Below are 20118 nucleotides of genomic sequence, written 5' to 3' on the forward strand. Positions count from 1 at the left end.
TATTTGGTCAAATAATATTATACAAGTACTAACTGGTTAAAAAGATATTAAATATAATTCAATAAAGTTAGCCATGTATCTGTCACAAGGCGAAATTCTCTGCCAAAAGTTAATCATTTCGATTAACACACAAATTCGGAATATTTAAGTAAAAACGCAATAAATATTAAAAAATACATCTCTCCACTGTAGCTAAGATCAAATTGTAATATTCCACGCAATTTCTCATACTCAAAATACACCAAAAGTGAATATATTTGTCAATATTGATTTTCAGCTACTTTTTGCTGGGATTATATATAAACAAAACATCCTTAAACTAGAAAACGATAAGAGAGGAATGATAATCGATGCTCTTCAATAAAATATATAATAGACAAAAAATAGAAGGAAATTAGAGCATTTATAATTGAGTTATATATTATAAAAAATAAAACTTCTTGTGATGAGAATGAATAAAAAATGCTAATGAAATATAATCATAAATAAATTTATATCGAGAGACCTATTTAAACAAATTCAAAATTGCATCTCATAGATTAGCTATTTATTTTCTTAGGATTAATTAATTTTCTCTCGTTATATGTAAAATATCTTACATTTGTTTGAATGTAACAAGTGTAATTTCAAATGTAACTCTACATTTAATTTTAATTTTTATAGCCAATGAAAAAATTTCTACAACTCGAATGCGTACAAATTTTTCGCTATTTGCGCCGATACAATACCGAGTGAATAAAAGTATCGCGGCGCTTTATATTAAAGTAATCGTTCTTAATGAACATACCAGGCCTGGGAATCGTCAACTGCCGCGTAACCATAACGGTCCAAATGACGAAAACCCCGTTCACATCGAAACTACCGTACGCTATTTCGGGTAACGACCAGCGTGCGAGATTCGATCGTATATAAAATAAATACGTTCATCTATGGTGAACATACACATACACATACACAGTGCAATTCGGAACAGAGCGTGTCTTAAAATAGTACAATTCTATGATTAGACATGTCAGAAAAATAAAATATGCTGAAAATGGAACTTAAATATAAAAATTACTTAAATGTAAAAATTTTCTGACTTGTTATAATCTTTGATGTAATAAATAGAAAATTCTTTCAAGCGAGATTTGACGGAATATTAATTCGAAATTATCGCTTAATCATCAGGCATGAGTTTTAATAAAAAGAAATTCAATTGAAAATTTAAAAAAATAAAAAAAAATGTCGCGCATATAAAATATCGGCACAGATTTGATAGAGACTGATTGTGTATAGATTGGTTAAACGGAAAATAATTAGCGTATCTTGTAGCTCGATAAAATGATGATGCATTTGCAATTACTCACGATCGGGCCAATTGTATCAATTAGAAGATCGTTGCTAGATCAACGCTAGATCATCGTATTATTATTCGACACGTGTGGATAGTTTGACGCACAGGAGCGGACTATTTCCTCTCGAATCGTCTCGAAATTAGAAGCGTTCGTTTCTTCGCGACAGCGAAGCGAAAATGCGCCGACGAATCCGTAGCTAGAATATCGCAACGTTATTATTTTTCCACGTTTCCTGCGATTAATTAAGAGTTCGCGATACTATTCTTACTCGTTGCCGATCATGTAACGTTGTAATGTGCGTCACGCGAGATTTTTTGTCGATCGCACCGACGCACACTCGCTATATTTTCGCCTTTTTTTCACCTGAATCCTTGTGTCAGACTTTTTAAACGTCTTGTTTGCGTCCGTAAATTTCACACGTTATTACGCAAATAAATAATAATCGTAAAGAACACACGATTAATTACCGACTAATTAAATACCGTGTGATGCTTGATAAAAATCTTTCGTATCCGTTAAATGCAGATAAAACGAAGATGTTAATGCGTTTACGAAATTAAAAAAAAAGAAACTTTTGACTATTGAAATTATGAGATAAATCATAGGAGAGAGAAACCCTGAATCTTGATGAAATATTTTTCAACTCTAACTTGATCGATATTCCTCGTGAAATATTAAAAATGAAATTCGAATCCTGGCAAATTAAAATTCGTTCGATTTTAATTATATCCCGAAAAAGATTATTTATTCCGAAAACATTCTTTCTCGCAGAAGGTTAAACTCTCAATTGGTCAAAACGAAAAATCATGATTAGTGAAAAATTGATTTCAATTAAAATTCAAAATATCAACATTTTTTTCAGTATTTTAATTAATATTTTAATATTTTTCAGTATTTTAATTAATATCTTAATCTGCCCCATTTCTTCAAATCTTCCCGAGAAATGATGATGAAAGAATAATTTCTCATTGAGCGAAATCCTACGCAAATTGGCAGATGCCTTCGTAGAGTGATTCTTGGCCGTACATTTCTTAATATATTTCATAGTCAAAGACGTAGAAAATGAGAGAGAGGTGGGGAGAGACACGTGTGGCCGGAATCGCGGTCGATCTTTCATCGCATCGAGCATTAGTCTCTTCTCTCATCTTCATATACAAGGTATGCCAGTTGTTAGCGACGCTTGCAACGTCAGTGACCTAAATATGACGATATACGCGCCACTAGCTGAAAGAAAAAATTCTCTTCTCTCTCTCTCTCTCTTTCGATTTTATTAACTCTTGCGCGATAAGGCACTAGTACGACCTTCCTTCGATAAATCTTTCCCTCGCATCCGTATTTAGCCCAGGAGGAGATATATCAGAGGCACATATATCGGTGGTTCCCCATTTATCACAGTGACATGTATCTAAAATACGTAATACTAGCGAAATTTCCCTTATAATTCGCGTGAAAAAAAAAATAATTTGAATTAATATTAAAATTCGTGGAATTTGTGTATATTCTGCATTTTAATCCGCGAACAAGAATTTAAATTTCTTTCTATTTTGTATTTATCGCTTTGATGTTTTCAGCAGCATCGTTGTGAACAAAGTTTGCGTATTGTATAAAATTCACTATGGTTAATTAAATCACAATTATGTTAAAATTAAGAGATCTAATTAATGTCGCAGTCTCTTTCACTCAATATTTTATCGATATAATAATGAGACATCTCGTCATTTTACAAAAATAACATATATATTGATTATAAATTATATTTTTATATAAAATATATATTGAGAGGGAATTTATAAAGTACGAAAAATGTAATTACGCAAATATGTAAAACATCCAGATATGCATAAATTGCAGGATATTGGCAGGACTATTTGATAATAATAAATAATTCAATCGAATACTATCATTGCATTTAAATTGTCATAACTCAGCGAATATTTAATTAATTAGATACCTGATTGATTACTGCCGAGCCAATTTTGGATGTTAATAACTCTTTGCAATCAAACAAGTAACAAAATATATATATTACAAATATAAACGCTATATCATATTTATATGTATATTTATGTACGAATTTATTATTTATTCCCGATTTATTTAATCATGGCAGAGGTAGAAAATCAAATGATGATAAATTAATCGGACGTATATCATATGTAATCGAGCGAGAATTTTAATTATTTTGCACGAAACATTTAAAAAGACTTATTCTTGAGCAATCTCGAGATATTAATTGTTATGTACATGTTTCATTTACCTTTTACTTCTCCGCGGCTTCGAGTCATCCTTTGTATAGAATCCCTGAACGAAGCAAAGCATTATGGGTTCTCTGAGAGGATTGTGCACCTCTCCCATGCACCCTTCGCACACCCTCTTTTTCAAGGTATCCCTCGAATTCGCAGAAGTCTTTCTTTCCAAAGGAGAATTCTTCTTCAGATTTTTGTCTCTTCTTTTACGATAATAAAACTTCCTCGTAGATCACTCCCGCGATTGTTTTTCTCTTTCTCGAAGTGATTATTTTTAAGATCAGCAACTTTGGTCTTCAACTTGCCTTTAGTTTCGTGGAACGTACAAAATCGCATGGAGATCAAAATTGAACTTGCTTTGATTCTAATCGTATTCCACGATTTACAAATAATCGATGTCCTAGATCGACAAGATTTAGATTGATCGCTTAAAATATCCTACGAGAGATCTATCTTGACAATAGAATTCTTGTAACTTTCTAGAGATCTACGTCGATGATTTGAAGAAAATTTTCGAACCAGTCCAGCTCGGGTTGCGTTTTTCAAGGATCCAGAGTAAGGATCAACGCCTTTGTCCTCGTCTTCTATTCCTTCCTTCGTTTTGATTCGAGGGATCTCGATCAGCTGACGACCTGCCGACTTTTCTCGACGTACCCTCCGCGAATCGACTGTCTCGTTGGACGAGGAAAACGGACGCTACGTCGTCGGGGGTGAGGGACTACGTCGGCGCCCTTACTTAAGGTATCGCCACGCGGTTGCCAGGCCAACAAACCAGGAAAGGGCGAAGCACTCGTCGCGAACTGCGTACTAACGACAAGAAAGCACAAAGCTCGTGCACTTATCGATTCTCTCCTCGTCTATCTCCCTCTTTCTCTTACGCTCTGCTTCGGAAAGTCGTTTTCCAAAGCTCAAGTTATCGTTGTTCGAGAGTACTCTCAGTGATTAGAAATCGATCGAGAGATCTCTTCGAGGATATATGCTGCTCCTACGCTTAATAATCCCTTTCGTTATCTCTCCGTTTAATGAGATCAAATGCGTTTCTTTTAATATCTTCGATATATTTTTTTTTACCTGTCGATGCAGAAGAGGGTATCGATACGTGATATTAGATGTTATGACGTAGATACATTAACCGATATTAAACGTAGTATCGATACCTTGTCGGAGGCCTTTTTTTATTTTCCAGTCGATCATACATAGTCCCTTGATAAAATGAGCGTTAAAGGATATTTGAAGTCTGTTCGTTGAAAGATCTACTTCGACGCAGCGATCTCATTATATAAAATAATATAAATAATTAGAAGAAGAGAAATTTTCTTAGAAAAGCACGTTATTCCACGGATAACAAGGGTATTATCTTTCCGGTGGAAATCAGATCGTTTCTCTCGTTATTTCGCTCTAATATTCCACACTCAGTCATATTTATCATCAAAATAATATCTCCCAAATTTCTCTGGCGAATGCGTGCGATTCGAAATTTAGCGACTGATAATAATTATTTAAAAGCAATAAAATCCTCTTTTTCTGCGTCGAAGCGTATAAATTTATCGAACAACATCCAAGAATCGTTTCTCGATTTCCCTCTCTTTCGCGGCGAACACGATCTCTTTCTAGGAATATTTAAAGCGTTCCATTTCTTATACATAAACATAGGCGTCCACTCGTTGCCGTAACAAAAATACTCCGTCTATGAAATTCACTTATGAAACAAGGCTACCCGATTTGAAAAGCACGCTCGGTCCAATCCAACTGTCCCACGTACCTCAACGTATACATATAAATACTAAAGATATTTAAGTCTTCTCATACCACATCTCCATCGACGTTGACGTTTCACGTCATCGGCGCCGGGGGGGAAATCCGTGTTCGGGGACCGGATTCGATTGAAGGCAGCGGAATGTACCGAAATCGCCGATCGATCGATTCAGCGCGCGAGTCCGTTGCCTCTCGAGGTTATCGGGGGTTAATGCTCCCTCTCCGTCGATATTATCCTTCCACGTATCTAACACGCGCGACAATTGGCGCGCCGCACCGACGACGATACACGCGATCTCCCGATCGAAACCGAGAGCCCGAGAGCTAACCGTCGACACGCACGCGGCGCGACGAGATGCGAGAGACGAGACGACGACCCGGACGTACCGTGTCTCTAGCCGATACTGCCGCCACCGTCGATCAGCGCGCGCGTTTCTCTCTCCGAGCGACGGCGACGCTACCGCCGCCGCCGCCCCCGCCTCCGCCGTTGCCGCTCGATACCTCGCGCCATACCACCTTCGTCGTAACTCGGCCGACGCGACGCGACGCGGCGCACCCGATGCTGATCTATTCGTCGTTCTGTATGAACACGTGTATGTTCTATCCACTAGAGTCCTCTATTTAATCTCGCATATATATATATATATATATATATATATATATATATATATATATATATATCCAAGATTAAATTAGAAATACATACACACACACATACACAATTATAAAACACACACACACACACACACACACACACACACACACACACACACACACACACACACACACACATATATATATATAATAGGGTGTCCCAGTTATCTTCCGTCATCTTTCAAAGCAGATTCCTGGGATCATCTGAAGACGATTTTTGTTCGAACGAAAATGTCGAGGCACTAATTTTCGAATTATAAGTGATTGGAAATAAGGGGTTTTTCGTAAACTAAGCTTTGTAGAAATAAAATATTAACAAAATCACATTCTTTGATTAATTTTAAATAGAGTTTACTTTAGTTGAGTTTTAATTTAAGACTTAATTGCAAAGATATATGATGACAAAAATCGAGAACATGCAAAAAATGATGGCCTTCATTGACATTTTCGCTGAGGAAACATCGTCTCCAAATGATCCTAGGAATCTGTCTTTGAAAGATTCATTATGAGTTTTGAGACACTCTGTGTATGTGTATATATATATATATATATATATATATATATATATATATATATATAGATAGATAGATAGATAGATAGATAGATACGATCTTTATAAAAAAAAACATATTGAAATAATAATTGTGCGAGGCTAAATCCCGTTGCGAAAATTGCAGGTGTAGTTTCATAAAATAATTTTTATTTTTATTTGGGTCATTTTTTATAGAGATACTCAAAATATTAATATTATTTTTTTAATACGTTAGAAAATGATTTGATATTTTTTTTAGAGGAAATCACTTAAAAAGATATTATTTGTTTTTTGATATAATTTCGGGAATTGATATAGCTGCTTCCAACATTACTGCTAATTATTAAAGACCCTCTAATCAGAGTCACGAAATAACGTCCAATTTTGATTGGTGTCATGTTTTTACTAAATAAAAAATTTTATTGTAATTTTAAAATTATAAACATGCCTAGTTGTTCCGCATTAAATTGTAATAATTCAACTGAAAAAGGATATGTAATGAAAATTTTTCCACGCGATAAAGAACGAAGAGCAAAATGGGTGGCAAATGTGAGACGAAAAAATTGGAATCCAACCAATACTTCATTTCTCTGCGAGATTATTTTTTGATGTTAATCATCTTATCTAAGTTATTTGAATAAAATAATGCATATTTATTTATTTTAATGCAGTTTTATATCTGATTGTCACAATTTAAAAAAGAAAATATTTAATAAATACGCTGTATTTATATGTAAAATTGCACGTAAAAAACACAAAGAAAAAAAGAACCATTTTGATAGTAAAATTATGGCAATGTATAATATTTTAGACGAAAATAAAAGTTTATTTTTCATCTAAAATTCGTATTTATTAAATATTTTCTATTTTAAGTTGTGACAATCAGGTATAAAACTGCATTAAAATAAATAAATATGCATTATTTCATTCAAATAACTTAGATAAGATGTTTAAGTCTGTTTATTTTTCATTCATGTCATTTGTTTATGATTTATTTCAAATACTATTCAAATTAAATTTATTTCCTGCCATAAATATTTCCGGTTTTAGTAAAAACATGACATTGACCCCAACCTTATTGATGTTATTTCGTGACCCTGATTAGAGTCTCTACTATCCACCTGCCGGTCTTTACGATGGCCGTTGGGCCTAATTACTAATAGCCGAGGGGAACGAGATATCAGCAAACGTATCGGTATTTTTCGTCACGTGCGGTTGTACGTAATTGTTTCTTGCCAATGTCATCGGAAAAGAGACATCGGAAAAGAGACATTGTAAAAAAGAAGAGATACATCTATATTTTTTATTCATGTATGATTTATAAAAATTAATACGAAGCGATTATTCAATTTTGCTCATCTTAGAATCGTTCAGTTTATTCTGCGAATATACAGGATGTTTCTTAATAAGTACGAAAAATTTTAGAAGATGATTCTTTGTCGAAAATTAAATTTTTTGTATAAACATTAAAAAGTTCTGATAAAAAATTGAATAGGAGTTGCAAAGAATCATCTTCTAAAATTTTTCGCACTTATTAAGAAACATCCTGTATATACATATATATATATAAATATATATATATATATATATATATATATATATGTGTGTGTGTGTGTCTACACGTATGTGTGTATGCACACTTATATATAACATACATATTTATTGGAAAGAGAAGCTCTATTTAAGATGTTATTAAGAGCGATAAGAGAATGTTTTCATACAGCATATTGCATTATGGAATTTCCCTTCTTTAAAAATAAAGATTTTGTAAAGAGAGAAAAAAATTTAATTTGCTTACATCTTGAGCATCGTGATAAAATTTGCTGAATCCAAATCTATAAAAAAAAGATACTAATTTAAACATAATTTCTATTTGAAATTTTCTATCCCTTATAGTAAATTAATATCTTAAAAAAAATTATATTTAAAGGTAATGCTTTTACGTAAATGAATTTATCATTTAATATTCATGATGCAATGTGATTCCTTTTACATAGCAACAGCAATATAAAAATCTCGCTGTGTGAAATCGATTGCGACATACGAGTAGTTTGAATGCGAATATCGCAGATCCGATTACTAAATTATTGCAAGCCTCGCACAATCCCCGGCTCAACTTTTTTTTTTCTACTTCCGTCGTAGAAGCGATATCTTGCGACACGTGTAAATGCCGCGTGTCTCTCACACTAAATCAATATGTGCGTCGCTGGGAAATTTTTTATCGCACTTACAATTATGTAACTTGGAAAGTGCGAGTTGAAAGGTATAATGAATATGACAATTTACGAGATTACTGCATCTTACTTTTTAATCTCAACTGTGCTTGTGTCTACGCGTCAATTTTATTCATCTCGTTCGCCATATTGTCGGTAAATTGCATATTACATGAGACAGTTATCCATCTTAAGCCTTTGACATACGAGCGAGTTTTCTAATCCTATCTAAAAATCACATTTACTGATATGATCTGAAATGATATAGAGCTGACATTCGATTTTTATGTGATTTTTATGTGACTTAATCCGATGACTCTAAATTAAAATAGAATGAGATAAATAAAGAGATTTTTTTAACGATATCTCCATTTATATCTTTAAAATTATGTCAATGATAAGAAACTTCTATAAAGTTTATTTATTAATTATGTTACGAAAAAATTGGTAAATATTATATTTTGTTGAAATGAATAAATATGAAAATTTTCTATATTTTTTCTTAATTATCTCCTAAAAAAATAACATATTCAAATTTTATCCACTGCATTTACATTTAGGTAATCATTAAGATAAAGGATACTCTTCATAAAACTTGTGCGCGAATATGAATAGAAAAGGAAATTCATATTCGAAAAAATAATAAAATAATTTTTTTTAATAAATAAGAAAGGAACTAGCAATATCTCAAGTTTTATTTGTGCGTAGCAACGATATATAACTCTTTTTGCATAAATTTGTGAAATTACGTTGGAGAAACGCGATGTACTTAATTTGAACATGTTCTTTTGTAAAACATATTTTCAGCAATTTTAAAAACGACAAATATTCCACTAGTTAAATATTCCACTTTAAGTAATGTGTCTTGCATATGCTATTTGCAGTAATCATATTAAAACGCGTGTGCGTGCATCCTGCGATTAGATACGCATTCTATTTTAAATCATTATCTTCGCTCCTATTGTCAATTCAACATAAATAAGAAATAGTAATCAATTGTTTTAGTTGAAAATTTGCAAAATATTTTTAATAAATTATGGCCAGAAATTATACGTACTCTAATTAATATTTAATGTTTTTGATAAAACAATGTTTTAAATAAAATTCAACGCTAAATTAGAATAAATAATAATTATTACCAATAAATTATTAAAAATTACAATTTTCTTGATAACATTTTTAATTTACTAATTTTTTAATTGTTTTTAATTTATCATTTATTATCATTGAAGAGTGAGTTATTACATAACTTGTTGGCATTTGCATAATTTATGTAATTACATAACATTCACATAATTTTAAATGTCTCATATTATTATTGTAGTTTTATATTATAATATATTTGAAAAACATTTAATATATAGATTAGAGAAAGTATCAAATCTCGTTCTCTATTCTGTTAAAAGTGTTTCTATAAGGATCAATTAAAATTAACTGGCATCTAACTAATTTAATATCCTCCTTAGAAGGGCAAAAGTAAAGAATATAAACTATAATCAGAATTAAATAACACTTGTAAGGGAAAATATGGAATTTAATAATAACTAACGTCTCTTATTTTCTTGAAATCAGATGTAGCCTTTAGGAAGCATTGATGAACGAATATATTACCTATTTATGAAATATTAAATTTGCTCGGATCTCGCCCTCTGTATTGCCCTTTTGTTTTCCGGATGCGTTTACACTGTCACTAATATAATGCACCATCACTTCGCGGCGAATCCGCGCGTCTTCTCGAGAACGACTGGCGTCAAGGAGCCCGGAATAAATATAACGTGAGAAAAATTACCGCGTGGCACCCGCTATCTATGCCATGGGTTATCTGCGACGAGGCAACGACGATAATACTATCGTTGCCGCGCTGCAGCGCTGCAACATCTGCGCGCGCGGAAGCTGATCTTCCGCTTCAACGGCAAAAAGAAATGCGGATCGAAGTTTCAACGTGTGCTGCGATAAAAAGCGTCCGTAATCGATAAAACTCAATTGACCATTTACCTGTACACTTTTAAAGACGCGCGACTGCGTATTAAAAAAAAAATTGTATCTGCGATTAAATACTTTCTGTGTATTTTTAAATGTTTTAAATGTCGATTATTACATAATCGATAATGAATTCGTCGATTATAGACTCGAGCGATTATTATTCACTTGTGCAAATTTAATTTCGGAGTGATTATTAGGTTAGTAGATAATTAAATGCCAGTCGATTAAATATCTTGATATATTATCATATTTCATCGCGTAAAAAAAAAATTAAAAGATCACTGCCATTAAATGCATTCGGATTTAATTTGACCAACAAAACTTGAGAATAAAAAAATAAAAATGTCTTTTTCTTAATTCTTAATTTTGATTAATATATTACTAAAAATTTTATGATACTAAAATTTCTTCCTTTTTTTCTTGTGTTAAAAAATATATTTTATTTTAAATAATAGAATTTTTTATCTAAAATTAACTAATTTCTTAGGCTATAAAATAATAGCAATAAATATCTGAAAATTAATATCTTAATTTCTTAGGCTATAAAATAACAGTAATAGATATCTGAATATTAATATCTTTAAAATACACATTTTTAAATCTTCGTCGTATCTTTCTTATTATTTTATAAACACTCGACTTATACGAGATATAATATGGTCACGCGAAAAAACGATTACGCACGTATTTCGATAGGTACCGTAATCTATAAATCGTGATGTAATAAGGTCACGAACTAAATAAAAGCGATATTACTAACACAACCAGAAATTAAAACCGAGGGGACTGAAGACAGATGTTTAATTAATCCGACACATAACGCAATCCCGATGAAACCTCACGCGACATCGACGTTGGATTTGCGTCATATTCAGTTTGGCTTCGTATCTTCTTTCGCGCTTTGTATTATTGTACGCCATACAATTGACAAGAATCAAACGAATAACGATAACTGACGTCCAAATCGTGTTTCTCTTACGAATCTCATGTCTCTAGTCTAAAGATTTGTAAAAAAATTCGATTCTTTTGTATATACTCTAATAGTTCGCGCTATATAACTATATTTGCAATAAAACGCTATTATAATTATCGTACTTCATTATCATCATCATTGTCAGTTTGAAATTTTTTTCTATGAAAAAAATATATAATAACAGTTTATTATTTGTCATGATAATGTTAAGCTTTTGATATTAAATATTTTCGCAATAAAATCTGAAATTAAATTTCAAGAATAAAATGCAGCAAATTGACTAAAAAATAAGCTACGGAATAAAACTTCATAAGGATATTAATTCAATTATTTTATATATATAAAATATAATTATGTTTCATATATTTAGATAATTCAATATGAATCACATTTTTTTATATTTTATTAATACACTTTAATATTTTTATGTTTATTTCCTCGAATCTTTGTAACTTTGTTTATTTTCATTTCTGAAAAAGCAATTTCGATTTATGACCTGCTCGGGCAAATACTCGGTTGTTACATTCATTTCTTTGATTAACGTACATATTGCATTCGATTCAGTTAAGATCGATGGATTCAACCGCAAAGTGCACCGTTGCAATCCAACGAGAATACAGAGTTGTAATTTGCTCGTTTATCAGCTGTGCACACATGTCTGTTAGTGCCTTTTGATATCGCACGATAAGTGCAGGGCGCAAAGGCCATCCCATAGCAAGAATGACAGTTCGTTGCACTCCAATTCTCTGTCCTTCTCTTTCGCTTCCTCTTTAATATCCAGCAATAAAGCTCACAAATTATTCGCTTCGACTTTTCGCCTTCAAAACATCGTCATCACTGCGATGTAGACGATGAAAAAAATAATTCTTGAAAATGATATCGAGCGAAAACATCAATAATCACACGTCGCGATAAATCACTCGTACACAGTTCAATCGTTTTGCAATACACGATACAATTGTATTTGCATTTTACACATTATAAGAATGTCTAAGAAACAAATAGTTACACAAAATATAAGTTGTCAAATCGGACAGATTTTTTCGTTAATCGTTCGTGGAAAACGAAAACTAAAAGTTTTTTTTATTAATAATAATTATTAATAAATTGATCAATTAATATTCTTTCGGAATTCATCCATATATATACTTCATATACAGGGCAATCTCTTTCCCAAAAAAAGCTCTTGTAGCTCTTGTAGCATACCTCGAGAGCTTTCAAAACACTATAGTAAAGTATTTTTTCATCGAGTACTTTTCGAGTTATGAGGCTTAAAATAATCTTTTAATTTTACATAAAATATCTAGTAAAATACTCATTTTTTGATTATCTTACCTTAATACTTTTATGTACAAAATGAGAGGAATCAATTGTAAAAGAAAACATAATTGTTTCAAAGAAAAAATATGTAACTTGCAATTAACAATACATACATTACATATTTTTGGGGGGCTTTTTTTTGGGAAGAGATTGTCCTGATACCCTGTATAAATCACGACTAAATTACCGTTCATAGATCGTTCCGAAAATTTCACAATGATGTATGTTTAACTAGTATTAGCCGGTTTGTTCCTCCTTCGAGCTGGTTTCTGTTCCTCGTAAAATCAAATATGAACGTTGCATCGTAAAGATCAACGCGAACGAGAGAAGGCTACAAGCACGAAACGATATTAATAGCGAGATGGACGAACGCGGGTTCTCTTTCTAGAGCGATTATTGACCTGCGGAGCCCATGAAGTGATGTGATGCCGCGCTAAAGCGGACGTTATTACGGCAAAATGTTTCTGGTACAGCCGGATGTCATAGCCTGAGTCATACATACATTACATTAGCGCGACACAGCCTTCCCACTGATCTTAACTCGGGCATCAGTAGGGAGTTAATGTTTGTATATTATTAATGATATAAAGCTTAATTATATATTACAATCGATACATGATTCAATTTTTATGTACATTTAATTTTAATAATTAATATGTATTTTCTCCTGTTGTCAAATGTCTATAAAAATAACTTTGATGAAAAGCGAATGACCTATTGTTTGTAAAGTCGTTTCACAACGTCAAAACGGATACGTTAAATCAAAACGTAATAAATCATCATAAAATATTATTTCTACAACGAAAAAAATAGAGGTTATCTAATATATTTTTAATGTCACTGTGATAACATTGATTCATCTCTGTAGAGCATATCTTTATAACGATATTAAGAAGCAATAGTAGACGTAATCTTAGGTTCATGACCGCTTCTGAAAATATTAAGATAAGAAAATATCGAATGAAGAGAACCGATGTTATCTTTGTATTAAAAGAGAATTATATCATATAATATATCGAAAATTATATCAGAATTATATTACAAGAAAATAAATTGTAAAGAAAATAGGAAAATGAGAAACAAACACAGGAACGAGTAATCGTTTTAAAGTAGACGTTCGATTCCGATAGAAAGATAATCGATGTTGTCAAAATCATGACTTGTACTTTAAATAAAAGAGATTTTTGTTGTCAAAATCATGACTTGTACTATAAATAAAAGAGATTTTTTTAAATAAAAATAAATCAGAGAGATTTAATCAATAATTTTAAATCAAATTCGAAAGTAAATACAATCAAGGATAAAAGGCATAATTATCGCGCATATTCATTCGCGAGAAAAACATAGGAAGAAATTTAAAAACGTAGAAAGTCCGCTTTCAACATGTGGGATATTTACTTTCAGCTAATGTGTTACCCCGTGAGAAAATCGAATGCCTGGTAGAAAACCTGGGAGAAAACTAGACCAAGCAGATTAACCTTAATATCAAAGCCTGTGAAACCTTAGGATATTATTTCGTGAAAGAGGAGAATGCGAACAATGTTGACAACCGCAAAGAAGAGGGGAATCCTATAGAAAAACTTGTGGCGGTTGACCTAATTTATCCCCAAGCATATTGCGACTGGGATTTCTTTCCGATCAACACGCGAATACACAATATGATTCACGAATAAAGATGATGGCAATATGATTCACGAATAAAGATCGGCGCCAAATATTTCCGCGTGACATCAGTTTCGAGACATTTAGGCGAAGCCAATTTCTAGTAGTAAAAGATACTTCCCATCAAGTTTCGTTTCTCGAAAGGAACAGCTGATCGCCAGTTTCCGCGTCATCATTAAACTTGCGCTGATCTTTTATTATCATACAGATTTCACATTCCTGCAGCGCCTCTTTATCTTTACACGTCTGGCGATGCATCGCAATAATCATGAAAAAAAAAAAGAAACATAATGTAACAGGGTTTTCCATCGCGTAACCCACACGTCAATTTTCGCGCGGAGAGGAGAGGGGAAGAGAAAGGGGAAGAATCCATAAATAATGTTAATTTATTGGCAATACGCGGAAGAGGAAACGGCCGTATTGTGCGATTGGGAATCTATCGATGCGTATGTGTTCTCCAGAATTCGCTCGCCTCTTGCTAAATGACAATAATCGATATGCCTGGGGGGGGATACACGATACGCTCGGTGGCATGATGTGGAAAATTTTACAGAAGGGAAAAAATACCGATATATTCAATTGCAGCGCGACACGGCAAAGCGGAGGAGATACGGCTCTTTCGTGCATTTAATTGCAAAAGCATGACGCTTGGCAAAACGCTCGTCTATATATGTCACGTGCGAGTCGTGCGACATTGTTGATTGCCGTTATAAATTACTAGTTGTTGCACAGAGTATGAGAAACTCTGTTGTGCCCGACGCGAAAGCATTTTGATCCAATTACTACGAGTTCAAAATGTAATAATAACTTTGTTAGCTATTTCAGTAACTTTCTATGAAAACCGATGAAATTATTATTTTTTTATAATTTTTAAAATAAATACGATATTGAGATATAATATTCTTTTTTCCTTTTTAAATATATGTTTTTCTAGATGTGATAATAATATAGCTGAGATAATAAAATATGAACAAATACGATATTACATCTTGTGAGTGTGAAAGAAATATTGTTATTCGCATTTTTAATTTAATTTTCTTACAATTTGGAATATATTCAAATCATATCGAGTTAAACATTTTAAATCATTATCACAAAAGATTAAGAATATATTTATATACTTACAGATTGGTTAAACAATTTTATCAGTTTGTATACAGTTACTAAAATAGCGTTAACAATAAGAAATTCATCGAATTATTGCGTCGTAATAAAATTGAAATTTTAAATATGATTAAAAAGAAAGAAGAATTTGCTGAATAAAATATAAAATATAAATCAATATATCCTTCTATTGAATCGCGTCGTATTTTATATTTCTGTAAAATAACTGCATATAATTTCAGTATAATTCGTCTCGTTAGATCTGATGCAAATTTTACTAAAAGTCGGACCAGAGGTCGGACTGTAGATAGAGTGAAGAATTGACAGCAATAAATTTGCTTCAACAGCGATGTACTTTGGTTGTACGGCAATTTAAATACAAATTCATTTAGGCATTAACGACCACCGTCGCCTTGGCCCGTCCGAATCACCAATGTCGGATCTAAATCGAGAATATCGTAGCACGCAAAGTTCATCTCCCATTATTGCCCGACGAATTTAGAAGTCTGCTAGCTTCCTAAATGATTCGTCCGAGTCTAGAAATGCAATAATTTGAAAAATACGGTTGTAATGACACGGAAAAGCGCGATAATGAAATTCTTTTATTTATTTTTTTAAATATAAAGTTTCCATACAAATATGTATGCGACCTTTTTTTCTTTATTTTGATTGTTTTATTTTATTAAAATTATGTAACATTTAATTCTAGAAAGAAGAAAAACGTTCTAATATTAATCTTAAAATATCAATGATAATCAAATATATCTTAATAAAATTTTATAATCTATATCACACAATACACACACACATACACGTTTTAAATGTATTAGAAGAATAGATAAATTTCACTCTATTCATAATAATATAACAATTGTTAAATTTATTATCGAGACGAATTTCAATGTATTATGATTTAATTAATTTTATTTTTTTAACTTTCTTTTTTCAAGTTCTACTTTATTATCAAAGTCGGAATAGTTTAGAATTTTTGCTGCAAAAATATAGCAAGCTAGGAAGCTTCGTGGCTTATATATCATGTTAAAAACGTCAAGCAACGTCGTGCCATATATTTCGTTGAAAAGTCTTTAGCACAACGATCATGTATGTGTGAATAATGGAATTTCTCTACAAAGGGGACAGACATATCCAACATCCACATTTGTTGGTCTATTGTTGCTCTACCGATCTCACGGCTGGCACTAGTAAGGCTAATTCTCATATTTGCTTCCTGACGTGTCGCAGATAAAAACATTTTACTTATCTACCTACCAACTATCATAAAATACGCACATCGTTATCCGCGTGTATTATCTATAAACGACAAAGAAATTTCAATCCTCGCAGAAGTTCATCGCGAAAGTTTCGTTTTGGCTACTAGAATACATTTATGACGCTATTAACGATAACACAATAAACATACAAAATTAGCACAAGATATCTCAAATTATTCAAGCAAATAAAGGAGATTACATTATTAAATATGGTTGACACATAACTGATTTTACTAATAGAAATATATAACTATGTGAATTTATATAGATATGTACATAATTTCATAAGCGACAGAAACAGAGATATATGCAATAATTAAGGTAGAATTATTAATTTAAAAAATAATTGCAGCAATATTAATTTTAATGAAAAGAAAAATCTTATTTCTCGTCCTCGTTTAATTTACGCATTTTATTTGCCTGCGAAAAAATTGTGCAAATAAGCTAGAGAGCGCACAACGCGTATGGAGAAATTCTTTAACAATTTATTTTCGGATCTCGCCCTTGAACGGTGAAAAAAATTTGCTCTAAAAATATGTAGGCAAACGCGGGCGTTTTGTTTACGGCACGTGAAACATATTGATCAACGTGTAATGGTTTACTGTGCTCATTCGCTATCTCGAAGTTGCATTTATATAACGCATATAGTTGGAGAGATGAAGAGCAGTTTTTAATACACATATGTACAATACATACATGCATATTTTCACATATTACGCATATTCGCGCTAATCGACATTCTAGTTATTTCGTTAATTGCGGCCATTATAATAGCAAATTTTCAGGAATTTATCAAATCGTCAATTCATATCATGAAACAATTCTTTAACAGTAAAAACAACAGAATAAATGGAATAAATATATCATGAATAAGCCAAAATATACTGTCAAATATTCAATTATATTTTCTCGTATAAATAACGATTTCTTGAAATTTATATTATAGAAATTTATATTATATTTCTAATTTAATTTTTATTTATTCAAATATTAGTTAGAATTAGTTAGAATCAAAGTGATGTTTTATACAAAAAATAAATTTATAAATATAAAATTTATTTTTATCTTTTTATAAATTATTTATTAATATATCTAACATTTTAATTTATTCAAATTTATTTGCTTTTTCAGTATCTTATGAGAAAGGCATTGAACTTGTCAAATTGTCTTTTCTTGTTTATCTTTCCTTAAAAGGATACATATCTCAATTGCAATAACATATCCATTATTGATGACATAAACAGGTCAACTATCAATTACATAAACTGATAAGCTTTTTGCAAGGACAAAACGTCACTTGCGAACATAAAAATTATTTAAATTTTAATCACGTATGACGCATGTGATAATGTAAGAATGGAGAAAATACAATGAACAGATTACAAATCTCAAATAAAATGGCCGCTAAAAAATCCACGTTTTCGAAAAATTACTTTTAGACGCACATATGTGTACATGTACATACATATTTGTACGTTGCAGATTTTTTTTATAAAAACAGCTTTTTCAAACTATATAATTACCCATATATTATTATTATAGATTTAGAAATTTAAGATTTTAATTATAGATTTATAAATTTTTTCCTCACATTTGTCTCTTTCTCTTTCTCTCTTCCTGATAAAATTATCACCTAAAAACATTATTGTACATGTATATACATATTTGTACGTTGCAGATTTTTTTTTATAAAATCAGCTTTTTCAAACTATATAATTACCCGTATATTATAATTATTATAGATATTTATAAAATTAAGATCCTCCTCACATTTGTCTCTTTCTCTTTCTCTCTTCCTGATAAAATTATCATCTAAAAATATTATTGAAAAATCACAATACACTCACCATTCCGATGTGCTTTCACACATCTGTAGATGCGTCTTTTCCTCATGATACACACATGACATTTGTTCACCGCGTATCGCCGATTTCCTAATTCTCAACCAGTGTAACGCGTCCTCGTAGTTTTTCAATAATTGCGTTTTGCAATTTCGAGAGATCCTCAACACCGCCGATACATTCTCCTTGTTGCTATGAAGTTCGAATCGATGGATTCTCAGCGTTGTTCTCGTTTTATGAGTTCTCATTATCTCGTAGTCGTGCCACTCAACCGCGTCGCGAACGTCACACACGTCACACACGAAAAGTATCGATCCTCGCGAAAAATCTCGCAAGGATCACTCGATACTTCCTCGGCCGCAGATTAAAATCGCGTAGACCGAAAACTCGCGGCGTTCCTTATCGATTCATCTCTTCGCCCGACGAAATCCACGAGCAACTCTTTACTTGCCGAATAGCGTCAGCCGGATCAACGAGGCGTATCATTATCACGGCGTGATAAGGCAGCAGTGCACGATTTTGTCATAAACGCAGCGAGATACCGAACGACACGAGGATATACGGGAACTCGCGAGCGGTTTCGTTCATGATATCCCAACAACACTGCGCTTATCAAACGCAACCAGTCGTTCATTTATCATTTGTTTCGTACCTGTCTTACAACGAACATCTGATGCATAAGAAAGAGACTACTATCGGCTCATTGAAACCGCACGTGTGCTTATTACGGTAATTAAACAGCACATGTATCGATATATATGTATCGATTTGTTAATCAAAATTACATGGAATTTTATATTAAAATATTTGATGCTAAATTAGAAGTTTGTTGCAAATTGAATTAAAGTGTATTATATCTTGATAATTGAATCTTGAATTGAGAGCAATACAAGATTTTTTAATGAAGTAAAATTTAAAAAAGTAGATATAAGTTTGCATTAATGTATAGTGAAGAAATATATGTATTATTTAAAATTAGCGATATTTTCTAAAATTTATTAATTTAAGCAAATGATGTAGACATTATTATTGATTATTAACAAATATTATCTATAATATTTTTGTTATAAAATGTCTCATTGCATTAATTATATTTTATTTTGAAATATCTTAATGACAATATGTTTCAAAATAAAATATAATTAATGCAATAAGACATTTTATAACAAGAAAAAATATTATAGATAATGTTAATTTAAGAGACTTATTGAATATTTATTCCAAATA

General features: G+C 31.8%; 1 protein-coding gene across 4 annotated transcripts in view; it reads right to left on the bottom strand.

Annotated features, from left to right (window-relative positions):
* The window catches only part of LOC105257484 (cyclic GMP-binding protein C), a 60508-nt gene that overhangs the window by 24736 nt on the left and 15654 nt on the right, over nt 1-20118 (bottom strand). Inside the window, exon 1 of one of the 4 annotated variants that reach the window (XM_025412778.1) lies at nt 18898-19332. The exons of the other annotated variants lie outside the window; for them this stretch is intronic. Coding sequence (XP_025268563.1) covers nt 18898-19139 — 242 coding nt within the window. The 5' untranslated portion in view covers nt 19140-19332. Of the gene's footprint in view, nt 1-18897; nt 19333-20118 lie in introns of those variants that run through there. 4 annotated transcript variants of the gene reach the window in all.

The sequence above is a fragment of the Camponotus floridanus genome, unplaced genomic scaffold (genome assembly GCF_003227725.1).
Source record: "Camponotus floridanus strain SB8 unplaced genomic scaffold, Cflo_v7.5 scaffold56, whole genome shotgun sequence".
Taxonomy (NCBI): domain Eukaryota; kingdom Metazoa; phylum Arthropoda; class Insecta; order Hymenoptera; family Formicidae; genus Camponotus; species Camponotus floridanus.